The 15,143-nt window shown below is 37.6% G+C and overlaps 1 protein-coding gene across 1 annotated transcript; it reads right to left on the reverse strand.

Moving 5' to 3' along the window:
• Positions 1 to 253: 253 nt before the first annotated feature.
• LOC136786438 (syncytin-2-like) lies at positions 254 to 1,987 on the reverse strand. The gene has a single exon (XM_066977618.1). It carries the CDS (start codon positions 1,344 to 1,346, stop codon positions 537 to 539), a length of 810 nt encoding a protein of 269 aa, XP_066833719.1. The 5' UTR covers positions 1,347 to 1,987; the 3' UTR covers positions 254 to 536.
• Positions 1,988 to 15,143: the final 13,156 nt, after the last annotated feature.

Here is a 15,143-nt window from a genome sequence, read left to right on the forward strand (position 1 = left end):
TTCTGACAGTGCATTCAATCTCACCGTCCATGTTGCCAACAAAGATGTTAAACAACACTGGTCTCAATACTGACACCATTTGTTGCTGATTTCCACATGGACATCGAGCCATTGACCACAACACTTTGAGTGGGACCATCCAGTCAATTCCTTATCCACCGAGTGGTCCACCCATCCATGTCTCTCCAATCTAGAGACAAGAATATTGGGTAGGACAGTGTTGTCGACGGAGGGAAGACACAAACGCTCAATATGAGTGTTAAGTATGCTTCAGCTTTAATGGATAGCTCAATTGTCTTTTATCGTGTACAGGATAATTAGCTCATACATATTGCAAAAGCCAAGCTCCTTATTGGTTAGCGTAATCTCCTGCCCTACCGGTTAGTTCCGCATTCTTTTAGCCGCTAGTTCCCTTTTCTAGTTTAACTATAGCTCCAAGGGTAGTATGCCCTCTACTGTCATTGGTTCTAACTGCCTGGGATTTTTCGCAAGAGTTCCCGGACAAGCCTTGCGTACGTGCCTTTGCTCTTGTTTTTCTAGACCAGCTGGGTGCGGTAATCCGCCATTTCCTTATCTTGCAGCTGCACGAGATCAATATGATTACGCGCAGCGAGCCAGTCCTCAACAATTCCCCCGTTTTTATTTTGTGCTAGAAAAACCTTATTAGTTAGTTGCTCGAGCCTTTTTGTTAGACAACTAAATATTACTCGCGCCGCTACTATGATTAGTGCGATTATTAGCAGTAAGCGTAGCCCCTCTTTTATTAGACCCAATATCCAGCCTCCCATGTTCCCAAACCAACTTGCAAATAGTTCATCAAGCCAATTATTCTGGACCACTATCTTCTTGTTGTGGTCTCTCAGCCATTTCAGCTGCTCGTGGATTGACTCGCCATGGTCCGAAAGATTAAAACAACACATTCCTTCGAGCTCTTCACACCCGTGGCCCTGTGCCAGCAGCAGAAAATCAATCGCCGCTCTGTTCTGTAACACAGCGTGTCGCAGGCTATCCAGGTCCTGGGCCATTTCCGTGAGTATCTGCGTGGTTACATTTGCTTGTTTTACAGCCCAACAAGCTAGTTTCCCAAGACTAGCCATAGCATGAGCTACCGCCACTCCAGGCACAAGTGCCGCCGAAAAGAATCTTTCGGCAGGACCCCAGAGTTCGACCTGGTCATCACAGTCACTCCCCAAAGTTTTTAGACTGCGTCTCGTCCGGCGTTTCCATTGTTGAGTAATGTTTCGCAACTCTTGAAACCCCGGTAACTCTTTACAGCAATCTATCTCTGGCGTCTTACGCTTTTCTAAAAAGCACTTAAGTAAATCAACTGCCGCTTGTTTCTCCATTCTTACTTACGGTGCCGTTGCCCCCGTGTAAAGCTTCTGTTCGCGGCGTTCCGGCGGGACCCACTATGGGTTCGTCCCGGGCGCTCTTCCTGAGTCACCTTCTGCTCGCCCCAATCTTATGTTCCGGAATCCGGGTTACGTAGTCAGAACCGGCTTTCCCCTTCTTCTCCGTCACCTAAGACCGGCTTACTCGTTTCGGGTCCTCGTCCAGCAAGGGTCCCTGTTCGGGCGCCATTTGTTGTCGACGGAGGGAAGACACAAACGCTCAATATGAGTGTTAAGTATGCTTCAGCTTTAATGGATAGCTCAATTGTCTTTTATCGTGTACAGGATAATTAGCTCATACATATTGCAAAAGCCAAGCTCCTTATTGGTTAGCGTAATCTCCTGCCCTACCGGTTAGTTCCGCATTCTTTTAGCCGCTAGTTCCCTTTTCTAGTTTAACTATAGCTCCAAGGGTAGTATGCCCTCTACTGTCATTGGTTCTAACTGCCTGGGATTTTTCGCAAGAGTTCCCGGACAAGCCTTGCGTACGTGCCTTTGCTCTTGTTTTTCTAGACCAGCTGGGTGCGGTAATCCGCCATTTCCTTATCTTGCAGCTGCACGAGATCAATATGATTACGCGCAGTGAGCCAGTCCTCAACAGGACAGTGTCAAATGCTTTGCACAAGTCCAGGTAAATGATGTCAGCTGCTCTTCCCCTGTCCACCAATGCTGTAACACCATTGTAGAAGGCTACCAGATTTGTCAGGCACAGTCTGTGCTTAGTGAAGTCATGTTGGCTGTCAGCAATTGCCTCCTTATTTTCCATAGTACCATTGTACCTTAGCACAATTTCCAGGAGGATCTGCTCCATGATCTTGACAGAAACAGAGGTGAGACTGACCAGCCTGTAGTTCCCTGAGTCTTCCTTCTTTTCCTTATTAAAAATGGGGGTAATATTTCCCCTCTTCGAGTCAGTGAGAACTTCACTGGACTGACACAACTTCTCAAAGGTGACAGTGACTTAACAACTATATTTGCCAGTTCCCCAAGGACCTGTGGATGCATCTCATCAGCCCCATGGGCTTCTGCACCTTTAGGTTCCTTAGCTGGTCTTGAATATCATCTTCTACAGTGGGTGGTTCTTCATCCTCTCAGTCCCTGCCTTTGCCTTCCGGGGCTTGGACTATGTGGCTAGAGCTCTTGCCAGTGAAGACTGAAGCCAAAAAGTCATTGAATACCTCAGCCTTCTCCATATCCCAGGTAACCCAGTCTCTCATTTCCTTCTGGAGAGACCCCACAATTCCCCTAGTCTTTCTTTTATCACTGATGTACCTATAAAAGTCTTTCTTGTTGCCCTTGATGTCCCTGGCCAAATTCTAATAGGGCTTTAGCTTTCTTAACCTGATCTCTGGCTGATCATATGGTTTCACTCTATTCCTCCCAGGCTATTTGCCCTTGGTTCCACCCTCTATAGGCTTCCTTTTCCGACTTAAGTTTGGCCAGGAACTCCTTGTTCAATCATGCAAGAATCTTGGCTTTTTTTGCCTGACTGCCTCTTTGCTGGGGTGCATCACTTTTGAGCTTGGAGGAGGTGATCCTTGAATATCAAGAAGGAGGGCCCTTCTTCCCTCCAGGGCCTTGTATCATGGTATGCTACCAAGCGGATCCCTGAAGAGGGCAAAGTCTGCTCTCCTGAAGTCCAGGGTAGTGAGCTTGCTGTGATCCTTCCTCAATGCCCTTAAGACCATTAAACTGCGTTAAGTCCTTAAACTGCACCATTTCACAGTCACTGCAGCCAAGGCTGCCCTTGAGCTTCACATTCCACACCAGTCACTCCTTGTTGGTGAGAAGGAGATCCAGCATAGCACCTCTCCTTGTTGGCTCCTCTATCACTTGGAAAAGGAAGTGATCAACACATTCCAGGAACCTCCTGGCTTGCCTATGCCCTGCTGTGCTGCTCCTACAACAGACATCAGGGTAATTGATGTTCCTCATGAGGACCAGGCTTTGTGAATGTGAAGTTGTTTCTATCTGTCTATAGAGGGCCTCATCTGCTTCTGATCAGGTGGCCTGTAGCAGACACCCATCATAATGTCCCCTGTCCCTGCCCTCCCTTTAATCCTGACCCACAAGCTCTCTGTCAACTCCTCACCCATTCCCAGGCAGAGCTCCATGTACTCCAGCTGCCCTTTGACATAGAGGGCAAAGCACCCTCTTTGCCACCCCTGCCCGTCCTTCCTAAAGAACCTGTATCCTTCCATTCCAACGCTCCAGTCATGGGAGCCATCCCACCCCCACCATTTCTCCATAATGAGGTCATAACCCTGCAGGCATGTGTACATTTCTAAGTCCTCTTGTTTATTCCCCATGCTACATGCATTAGTATAGAGACATTTGAGCTGGGCCCCGATGAAGTTGACTTACTGGTTGGAATTCCTTTGTGCTGAATTCCAGGTGCTCTTCTGCTGACCTGTGACTGTTCTCCAGGCTCTGGGCATCTATTGCTGACACTGGTAACAAACTGGTAGGAGTGGGATGGATTGAGGTTCTCATCTCCTGGCACCTTTAGTTCTCTGTTAGAGAATGAAGTCATAAGAAAATGGAGACAGAATTGTTTAAATCTAATGGCCTACCAAGAAGGTTTGAATAAACTAGGGTTGGTTAATGGAAAGAGAAACATATCAACTGTCTTCAAATGCAAAAATGTTTCTGGAAGTATGTAAAAATCTTTGCTCCATGCTCATGAAAATATATGTTATGTATTAAGCTTAAATTTCTACAAAGAATATGCAACTTAGAAAAGCTTCTACAAGTCAAGGACTGTGATACTTGATTATACATTACCTGAGACTTCATTAATAAGGATATTTTTAAGGCTGGCTTAAGTTAAATAGAATTGATCCTGTCTTTGAGAAGAGAGAAGGACTAAACAATCACTTAAAAGGTCTTCAGTTCATAATGTTCTTTCTTTATAGCTGTGATGAATTTTTTGTGGTGAATACCTACTAAGATATGTATCCATACGTATTTATATATGATGTAAATGCTATATAAATATTATATATATGCGTTATATATATGTAATATATATACATCATATATATACCAAAAGCATGTGTCTTGCCTATAGTTTCTTTCAGAAAATTTAGGAAACTAAAATTCCCAAGGGACCCCATGCTGGATGGTTATAGCCTTTCTTTTTTGTCTTTATTTTAAAGATAAAAAAGTTTTCTGGTAATGGCCCAGATTGTTTTTGCCTTGCAATTTTCAAATGCTTTGGATTTCCTGGAAGTGGAAAGGCTTCCATAAAGAAATTTGTGATCTATAAACGATGCATTTTTCAATAGTTGTTTTTGTCTCTTTGGAAAGAAGCCAAACTCTTCAAGATCAACATGAGATATAATCACAGAATAACTGGGGAGAAAAAATAAATAATCTAATGTATTACCCTGACACAAAGCTGAATTAATTCTCTATGTCCTCTGCTTTTCAGATATTCATACAGTCTGCTCTTTATATGGATACAGTGATGTAACTCCAAAACCTCCCAAGTTGTCCTCTCCACTTCAATCATCTCTTCTTCTAGGTAAATGACCTAAAAAAAATGTAACCTTTAGCCTTTCTGTATACCTCAGACTAATATTGATTATCTGTGTACTTTGACAAGTGTGAAACTTCTTTGTCATTCAAGCTAGCTCAGTGCTGAGCAGAACTGTACTATGTTCCTTCCATGTCATATTCCGTTATTTGCTCAGAAACAGGATGGTGTTCACCCAACACTATGATACTGGTGTGATTCCCAGGAAGCCTAGAACATTTTCTTAAGAAGCGTAACCCTCCTTGATATTTGAGAACCCCCCTTGATAAAGATGGGATTTACTATTTCCTATGTCCAAACAGAATTCCATACTGTTTTCTCCGATATTTTTTTCCAGCTCATAAAGGTAACTTTGAATTTCAGTCCCTTACTCCAAGATACTTGCATCTCCCTAGTTTGTGTAATTCCAAATCAAACTCATGTTATTCACCAAATTATACTTTATGTTCCCCAGTTTATTAAGGAGAATACTATACAACACTAGATCAGGGACAGATCCATTTGGAACTATACATTTTGCTGGTGATTTATTGATAGCTCTTTTCTGTTTACAGTAATCTCATTAGGCTTTTGGCTGACTACCAATGGGTAATCTCCAGTATCTCTTATGTCATGCAAGAAACTAGAGAAAAAATAATAAAGTCAGACTATGTTTATTACTTATAAAGATTTGGGAGATGTTTACCAGCAATGTTGTTATTCTTCTGTGGAAGAAAATTAGGGCTGTTTTGACACAATTTGATCATGACAAGTCCATCTTGACTAGTCCTTGTTATCTCCCAAATGTTCATTTGATTTTTTATTACACAGTTTTTCTGGTGAGAGATGTTAAATTATATGCATCCTTGTTTTTCCCCGTTCTCTTTTGAAAGATACATGTATGCTTTACGTGGTTCTCATCACCTACAATTTCTCAAAATTAACTGAGGCCTATTCTGAGCATTCTGAACACTGGACTCTGGAAAGGGGGACCCTATATTTTCTGAAACTATTTTTTTTCCCTCCCACTGGGAAAAGCTTGAATATCTGATGCAAGTGCATCTCAAAAACTCATAAGCCAGCAAACCAGAGCAAATCAAAAAAGAAAATTAAAAAAATTGATGTTTCCTATTTATGAGATGAATCCTCATCATTTATTTGACTATATGTCTCCTTTTTCCTTTTCTCTTTGCATCAGAATCACAGAATCACAGAATCGTCTAAGTTGGAAGAGACCTCCAAGATCATCTAGTCCAACCTCAGCCCTAACACTAACAAGTCCTACACTAAACCATATCACTAAGGGCTACATCTAAACGTCTTTTAAAGACCTCCAGGGATGGCGACTCAACCACTTCCCTGGGCAGTCCATTCCAATGCCGAACAACCCTTTCAGTAAAGAAGTTCTTCCTAACATCCAACCTAAACCTCCCCTGGCGCAACTTTAGCCCATTCCCCCTCGTCCTGTCACCAGGCACGTGGGAGAATAGACCAACCCCCACCTCTCTCAGCCCAGAAGTTTTTGTTGTTGTTTTTGTTTTGTTTTGTTTGATTTTGATTTTACCTGTTTTATTTTAGTAAAAGAAAATTCATCTTTTAGTAGCAGATTGTTCACAGTCTGAGTATGAGATTGCTATCTACATCATATTCTGGTTTTGTTTGATTGTTTGTTTGTTTTCTTTCATTCTTTTATAAGGGTATCTATGATGTGGAATTGCAAAGGAAGCCTTTTTCATTCAGTGGGAACTGGGACATTTGAGTTGCACTGTAACAGAATTGCCAGCAAAATAATATAGACAAAGAAAATTTATGGATGAGAACTGTTGACTATGGATGATGAAACTGCTGACTGCAGAAAAAATGTTAATTGGAATTATAATACACACATGGTATCAGGTAGCAGGAGGCGGGAGAATAAAGTCATAATATGTTTCTCCAACATCAAAATATGAATACCAGAAGATTTTTTCATTGAGAAAATGTGAATTTACATTCGCAGTAAGGAACAATATGAAACCTTTGAAAGAGACATTGTTTAACTATGTTTTGCTGTCTGTGTCTCATTAGAATCTAAATCATGGAGATCATACAAGGTCACTTTTACATATATTCACAAATACAGTGGTTTAAATGTGAGTAGATGTTCATGTCAATCAGCAGAGTTTCTTTTAATGTGAGGCTATATTAATGAAACATCTAATGAAATATTTAATCCATTGTCTTTGTAAATATAAATCAGACATTGCAAACCCAGAGATTTCAAGGAAAAATAAACAATATTTTTCTCTGGTCAAAACTATTATTAAAAATAATGTATTTACAAATTAAAGCAACTGAAGTCAAAATACTAGTTACCAGCTGCCAGAATAATTAATTTTATTGACACGTGTAACCAGAAAATCCCACCTAATTTTTTAAATATAGAAGATGATGACAGTTCAGTGAGTTTAATTTCAGCTAACACTTTTGGAAAGTCCAGAAAACAGTTAGTGATTAGTACTTCATTCAAATACAGTGAAAGAAAATTTTGAGTTTTACTCCTAGGTATAGGTTTCCATTAAGTTAATGATTTAGTGTTTCAGTGTTTGTTTGTTTGTTTGTTTTTAGTCATAAAAGAAAAGATGGGAATAAGGAGAAGAATTGTGAAAAATGCATAATTAGTCATAGAAATTCCCATCAACTATTAGGTAAAAAGTTTCTGAAGAACTCCTAAAGTATGAAGTTTGTGAAGCAAAAAAAGCAATCTATAATATAAATTTCAACATGAAGTACATATGTTTAAAGTGAATCATTTTAGATTACTAAAAAAAAAATCATTTTTTCTTCTTAGAATTGTTCATGCCAGGCCTGCATATACACATTTATAGATATTACTGAACTAGATATTTCCCTTATTGAAGAAGTTAAATCGTTATGAATAATAGTGGTTTTTTTTGTTTGTTTTTTTTTTACTTCATTCACATAAAATCTTACTATTTAGGGATATAGTTAGCATTTCTAAGAATGTATGAGTAAATATGATGAGTTTGAAGTAAAATCAATTTATAATTTTTTTTTCTATAATGTTTTGTTTTGTTTTGTTTTGTGTGTGTTTTCTTTTTAACCCACATATCACTTAAGACTAAGAATCTTTTTAATGGTATCCATGTTAGGATATGTTTGAATAAACAGAGAAGGCAGTTCATGAAAAGTGAGACTTTGGCAATAATATAAAAAAGCTAATGTCAAAGAAAAGTGCTTTAGCAGAAGCTCCTACAGTTTGCTGGTGTTTTATTTCTACTGAAATAATGAGATACAAACATTCAAAATCATGGCATTTGTGACAAAGCTATGAGAGATGAATGGAATTTGGCCCACCTTGAGCTTTGCAGCAATGAGTATTTGGGGAGAGGATGCAGCTTTTTACCCAGTGACATTTATGCCCATGTCATAGAACTAAAGAGCAAAGAATTTAAAAGCTTGATAAATAGAGGACACAAATGCACTTCTACTCAGTAATTAGGCAGGGGAGGATGAAGGTGATTAGGAAAATGATGACATGGCTGCACTTCATGCCTATGAGATTGTCCTTCCAATGATCTCTGCTGAGATAAGGTGTGGAATTTACTTCATAAAATATGTTGATACTGCAGATAACATTTTTTCACAGTGCTTTATTTTCTGTAAAGTTGCATTAACATATATTACAATACTGAGTAATTTCTGAAATCCTTCACCAAAAAATTTCTAAAATTTCAGTGTTCTGAAGAAGGGAACAGGAAGAATGAAATGGCTTTGAATATGTGAGCTACTATTTCTAATAATTTCTTTTTCACTGTGTTCAAAATGTTGCAATCTATCCAGATCAGTAGAAAGCCTCTAACAGATTGGGTTATGTTCTAGATAAAGTGTGAAGAAATTTTCTATCACTCACCATCATACTGTTCTGAATCTGCTTCAGGTAAATTAGCTGAAGTCTGGAGTGGAAGAGGGTAGCATGCCCTAAGGGAACTGATCAGCTTGCTCTCCAGAAACCTAGACCTTAGTGACATAAAAAAAAAAAAAAAAAAAAAAAAAAAAAGGTGCTTTTTTTAACACTGTAGAGAGACTTGGAGATTTTGAAAAACGGAATAAAAACTCAGCAAATGCATGTAATGCTTCAGATTTTCAGCAGCCATCAGATTAAGAACTCTCTAGATCATTGCAATTAGTCTGTGTTTCTTTATCTAAACACATTTTGAAACCATGTATCCTTATTAGTTCAGAAAGTTGTCTGAAATGTTTTAACTATGCTTTCAAAATGCATTTTAACTGTGCATTCAAATAAGGACTTTTCTGTTTTTAAACTCTTTATGTCCCCAAGTCTTTGGGGGTGTTATGAAAAATGAACAATAGCTCCCTATTTATCTTCTGTCTTCTAAATATGACTTAAAACACCACATCTTACCCCAGTGTGTCTTAAAGAAATTACTCTTTATAAATGTAAAAGAGCTACTGAACATAAATAACATAACAGAAATTAATTAATTAATTAGATCAACAGTTACTACAGCAATTGCCAGAGAGGTTTTTATTTCATAGCCATTATTATGAAAAACTATCCAAGAACTGTGTCAAACCTATATGTACTAATTACTGGAATTAGTAAACCTACTTTCCTATACCACTTTGTCAGTGATGAGTCTGAGAATTATTTCTCTCTTCACACCTGGCTTTCCAAGATGAGTCAGGAGTTATCAGAGGTCATCAGTACCTGACCACTGCATACCTTATGGTGCTCTGTAAAGCATCTGTTCAATACTTTGTGAGTCTAGGCCATCTTTGCTTGTGCCAGCAAGGACAGGTCTTTCTTACAAGCTCTCTGGGCTACAAATAGCCAGTTTCCATACTCAGTCTATAAATTTTTTATTATCCAGACCTTGAAGCAGCTTTTTTTCTGTTTCATAAAATGATCATAGTATTTTCAAAAAGTAGAAAAATTCTCTAACCACCAAAATGACATGCTCTGGATGAAATCTTTTCTGCTGTCATCATGACTTCTGATGCAGATTCATTAAATTCTTTTTGACTCAGATTTTGAAAATTCACTATATTTCTTTCATCAGTTTTCAACCTGGAAATTGATATTTTCAAACAATAATTTGGCCCTCAAATTTCTAGCCATCTACATTTCTGTGATTAATGGAAGGAATAGAAGAAGAAAGATTAATTTCTGTCTTGTGCTAAATTGTCAGTAGTTTTACTGGACCTTAATTAATTGCATTGGTAACGTAAGATATTTATGATATTTGTCAAAAGTTTCCAAAGTACTGCATAAGGTTTTTAGTATCATAATAAGCAAGTAATGTACAGGTGCTATATCAATACAGTGAAAATATTTCCTTGCCCCACAGATCTAATCAATAACTTAATTTTAGTCTAGTGAATGTGACAAACAATGAGAAAGAACAGAAGTGATTGATTAAAAAAAGTACAATACTGCCAAATAGGAACAATAAATCAAAGTCTCATCAGAAGTGTGAAAGATGATCAACCTATATTTTCAAAGGCTGAGAAAGAAAGTAATATTTTAAGTACATGAGCCATAATGATAGCACTATGATAAAATATTGGATACAATTCCCGTTCAGAAAATGCCTGAGGCTTTCTACAAGGAAATAAACAAACAAAACCCACTAAATCTTGAGTTTTGTTACTAGTGTTATCTCCACTTTCATCATCTTAGCATTGCAAAATAGTTTCCTGAGCTTTCCTAGACACTGTATTGCTCTGAATCAGCATCATCACAAGGCCAAGGACCTTATAAAGTTGCAGGTTTTCAGATCATAGAATCATAGAATATCCCAAGTTGGAAGGGACACACAGGGACCATTGAGTCCAACTCCTGGCTCTGCCTAGAATCTAAACCATATGCCTGAGTTCATTGTCCAAATGCTTCTTGAACTCCAGAGAGCTTAGTGTCATGACCACTTCCCCAGGGAATCTAAGTGTAGGACCACCTTCTTGGCGAAGCCTTTTCCTAATATTCAATCTGAACCTCCCCTGACATAGCTTCATGCCATTCCCTCAGGTACTATTGGTGGCCACCAAAGAGAAGTGAAGGCTCCAGAGTGCCTCCTCTGCTCCCCCTCATGGGGAAGCTGTAGGCTGCAATGAGGTCCCCCTTCAGTCTCCTCTAAGCTCAGCAAACCAAGTGACCTCAGCCACACTTCATGTTGCCTTCTAGACACTTCACCATCTTTGTTGCCCTCTTTTTTACACTCTCTAATAGTTTTATATCCTTGTTATATTGTGGTGCCCAAAACTGCACAGAGTACTCAAGTTGAGGATGCACCAGCACAGAGCAGTGGGACAATCACTTCTCCCAACTGGCTAGCTATGCTGTGCTTGATGCATCACAGGATATGGTTGTCCATTTTGGCTGCCAGGGCACACCATTGTTTCATATGCAACTTGCTGTCAACCAGAATCCCCAGATCCCTTTCCATGGAGCTGCTCTTCAGCCTCTCATGCCCCAGCCTGTACATATATCCAGGGTTGTTCCAGGTGAAAAATCTGTCATTTGGTCTTGTTCAACTTCATATGATTAGTGATTGCCCAGCCCTCTAGTTTGTCAAGATCTCTCTGTAATGCCTCTTCACCACTTGGAGGAGTCAAGAGCTCCTCCTCTTAGTGTTATCTGCAAACTTAGTACGTATTTGAGTCCCACATCTAGATCATTTATAAAAACACTGAAAAGAACTGGCCCTAAAATGAAGCCCTGTGGAACCCCCCACTGGCTGCCAGCCTGTTGTAACCCCATTTACTATAACCCTTTGAGCCCAACCCACCAGCCAATTGTTCATCCATTTTATTATATACTTGTCTGGCTGTATGGTGGAAATTTTGTCCAGAAGGATGCTGTGAGAAACAGTATTGAATGCTTTGCTGAAGTGCAAAAAACTATGTCTACTGGCTTCCCTTGATCAACTAGGTGGGTACCATTGTCATAAAGGGAAATTAAGTTATATGCAGAACTGCATCCTTTTCTCATTCTACAATAAATCCACAAAAGTCCATGGAATGCAATGATAAACCAGCTTGATACTCTGGGATGTTTTAGTGTAACATAAGCCAATATCAATACATAGTGAGCACTTCTGCTTAAACAAACAACTATGACACAACAACAAAACAATAACAAACAAATAAAAGAGTACACTGTTCATAGCAACTACTAACTGTTTTCACCTACTGGCCAAATGATTTATTAATCTAGGGAAGTTCCTTAATGGCATACCTGTGCCAATTTGGTGTCATGTCTATTATGTGCACAGTGGTCCTTCTTTTCTTGTTATGTCACCAGAGACTCATTTTATTGATGAGATTATTCTGCTTTCATAACCACAAAAAAAAATTGCAATCTGGGGACTTTCTTTTATCTGAACTCCATTCGTACATTGAAATGAAAACCAAACCAAACCAAAACAAAACAACAACAAAAAAAACAACTTATGAATGAGTCTAATACTTGCTTTAACCATTTTTTATTCTTCTGTACTAGGTCTATTGCTGTATAGGTGGATGAATTTTTAAATAAGTAATCCCCAAAACATTGATATGCAAAGTTATTTTACTGCACCCAGTTTACAGTACAGAAAGTTGTAATACGTCTGATTTGGGTCCTATTTCTTCATGTGTTTCCACATAAGTCTATCTAGCCAAGGTGTAAACCTTTCTCCCTATTAAGAGCATTCATTTTGCAATGACATTGAAAAGATGTACTGCCTGGTATTGATGTTATTGCATCAATGCGAGCTATATTATTGTTCACAGTTTTTTCCACTTCTTATCACTTCACTGTAAAGGTGCTTTGCCTCTCCAAATATTTTCCTTGATGAGAACATGTTGCTATTCATTGGTACTACCTGTTGTTATATCCATGATAAGAGTTACGTTTTCTGTCTTCTGAGAAATTAGATTGTGTGGTAGCTTCACGCTCCACATCAGGGATCCTGGTACATGCACTCTCACGTTTGTATTTGCAATTTAAAGAAGCAAACAGCAACTGAACTCAAGGATACTTAGTTCATGGTGTAGATTGCCTCAACTCCTTGCTCATTTCAGGTGTCAACATGATCCTGTGTCCTCCTTGAAAAGTTGCTTACTGAAGCAAATTTTAAATGCTATCACATTTAATCTCCAGTGTATGCAGGTCACCTCAGAGAAAGAAAACATGGTCTAGTCAAGACTCCAGGGCTGTTTTCCTTACTACAGCTTCACTAACAAAACAGATAAGATGAAGATATGTAATTAGCATTATTAAAAGCCTATTCTATCTTTTATTTATTTGATTTCATTATTTTCTAAGCAGATTCATACATTAGAACTTTGCATAACATATTTAACTCAAATATAGCTCATATGATTATACTTCATTACATACATTAATACGTGTATTTTTGTGAAATGAATGAGCAGCTTTTGTGTGACAATTCAATGACAGTGTGTATGAGTAATGAAATAAAATTATTACTTGTAGAAAAATGGACAATGGCCTAGTGGCAGGGAAGTTCATTGTGTTTAACTTTTTCCTTATAATTTCAATAGTCATTTATTAGACTAAAATGAGTGTTTTTCTCATGTTTTCCTAAATTTCTTTCCAATTTCTCTTTCATTAAGAAAATGCATTTTACCTGAAATCTCATCTTTTAACACCAGCATCAGCAGGATGACTAACTGAAATTTCAACCATCAATTGTTTACAAACTATTCAAAATATAGTGAGTAAATAAAATCTTTTAAGATGAAAATCATGCCTGTTTTATATATGGATGTCATAAGAATGTGAATTTGAATAAAATTATCATAACATATATTTTATATTTTTCCTTCTTAGAATCAAATCTGTTATAAGTTGAACCCATGCAATCTGTATCTCAGAAACTTTGTTGTTGTTGTTGTTGTTGTTGTTACTAATTGATAACATTGGATTAAAAAAGGAAAAAGGGAAAAAGAGAAAAATAGCTTGTTAAAAAGGGTAAATAACCAAAGTAAGATAAAGAATACAAAAACAGGAATGAACTTAAGGTGCTCATTGTGATGCTGAATTATTTGCAGTTAAGAGTTTAAATACTGAGGTTGATGGAAGGATTTTGATGAAACAGAAATAAAACCAGATAGCTACTAAATATAAGTTAAAGATTTTAGTGAAGACGTTCTATTCTGTTTTCTTCAGGGATCCATCAAGATATGTAGAACAGATAAAATACTTTCTGTTCAGAATTTCAACTAATTCTAGCAAATGCATTTAAATGAACTTGAACTAACGTCAAGTTAAAATTAACTACCATGGTACCAAGGCTATTTTCTTATCATGATAGAAATATTCATGCCATCTGTGATTAGAGAACAACTAGAAAAGTCAGCAATATTATAAAGTATATATGTATATATATATATAAATCAAATAGCCTGTTGTGTCTGAAATTTAAATGTAGTGTCTTCATATGGAGTTCTGTCAGATCCTACTTTATTTCTAAAAAGCCAACAGACTGCATGAAGATAGAAAACAATATGGATACAAGAAGTGTTGTAAATCAATTTATTAAGATGATTAACGGCATAGGAAAAAAGTTATATGTATTTTCTTTCTTCTATCTACATATCTTCTTTCTTCTATGACAAGAAAAACAATGGAGACGGCAGTGAGATTAAAAATAAAAATAAAAAAGAAATACGCAATTTAGAAATGAACAGGTGGATACATGGATAGAATATATCCCTGAACAGCAACTTTTAAATATTAGTTGAAAAGCTCTGTGGTCAGTAACAGAGTTCATAGTCAAATATGAAGATGACTGTTGTAAATTTTCTTAACAGCATTTCATCTTTTTCAAAGATGAAATTTCTGAAAGTGAAGTCATTTCAGTTCTTTTTGTGGTCTTTTGAAACCACTGATGTTTGTCAGGAAGGAGTTCTGAGCGAGCCTGGTAATTCCTATTTGTATTCCTATTGGAGTGTTTTGATGAACCCACAGATTTGTTATCACAAGAGGGCGCTACAGGAATGTCTGCTAAAGAGAGCCCAACTGTTCGAGATCGGAAGCATGTTGGTTATTTTTCCTTTTTCATTTTCAACTTCCATAAAAGTGGAATAAACTGTAAAATTTCTAGGAGAGTTACCAATATATCACAGTTTATTAATGAAAGCATTGGTGAATTTCATCAAGATTTTGTACAATATAGTCAAAGCAATATCTTATCATATTATAAATA

This window comes from Anser cygnoides, chromosome 1 (assembly GCF_040182565.1).
Source record: "Anser cygnoides isolate HZ-2024a breed goose chromosome 1, Taihu_goose_T2T_genome, whole genome shotgun sequence".
NCBI classification, from domain to species: Eukaryota; Metazoa; Chordata; class Aves; order Anseriformes; family Anatidae; genus Anser; species Anser cygnoides.

Excerpts from the sequence above, each read along its gene's own strand:
- LOC136786438 (XM_066977618.1), bottom strand. The coding sequence starts at position 1,346 with ATGGAGAAACAAGCGGCAGTTGATTTACTTAAGTGCTTTTTAGAAAAG.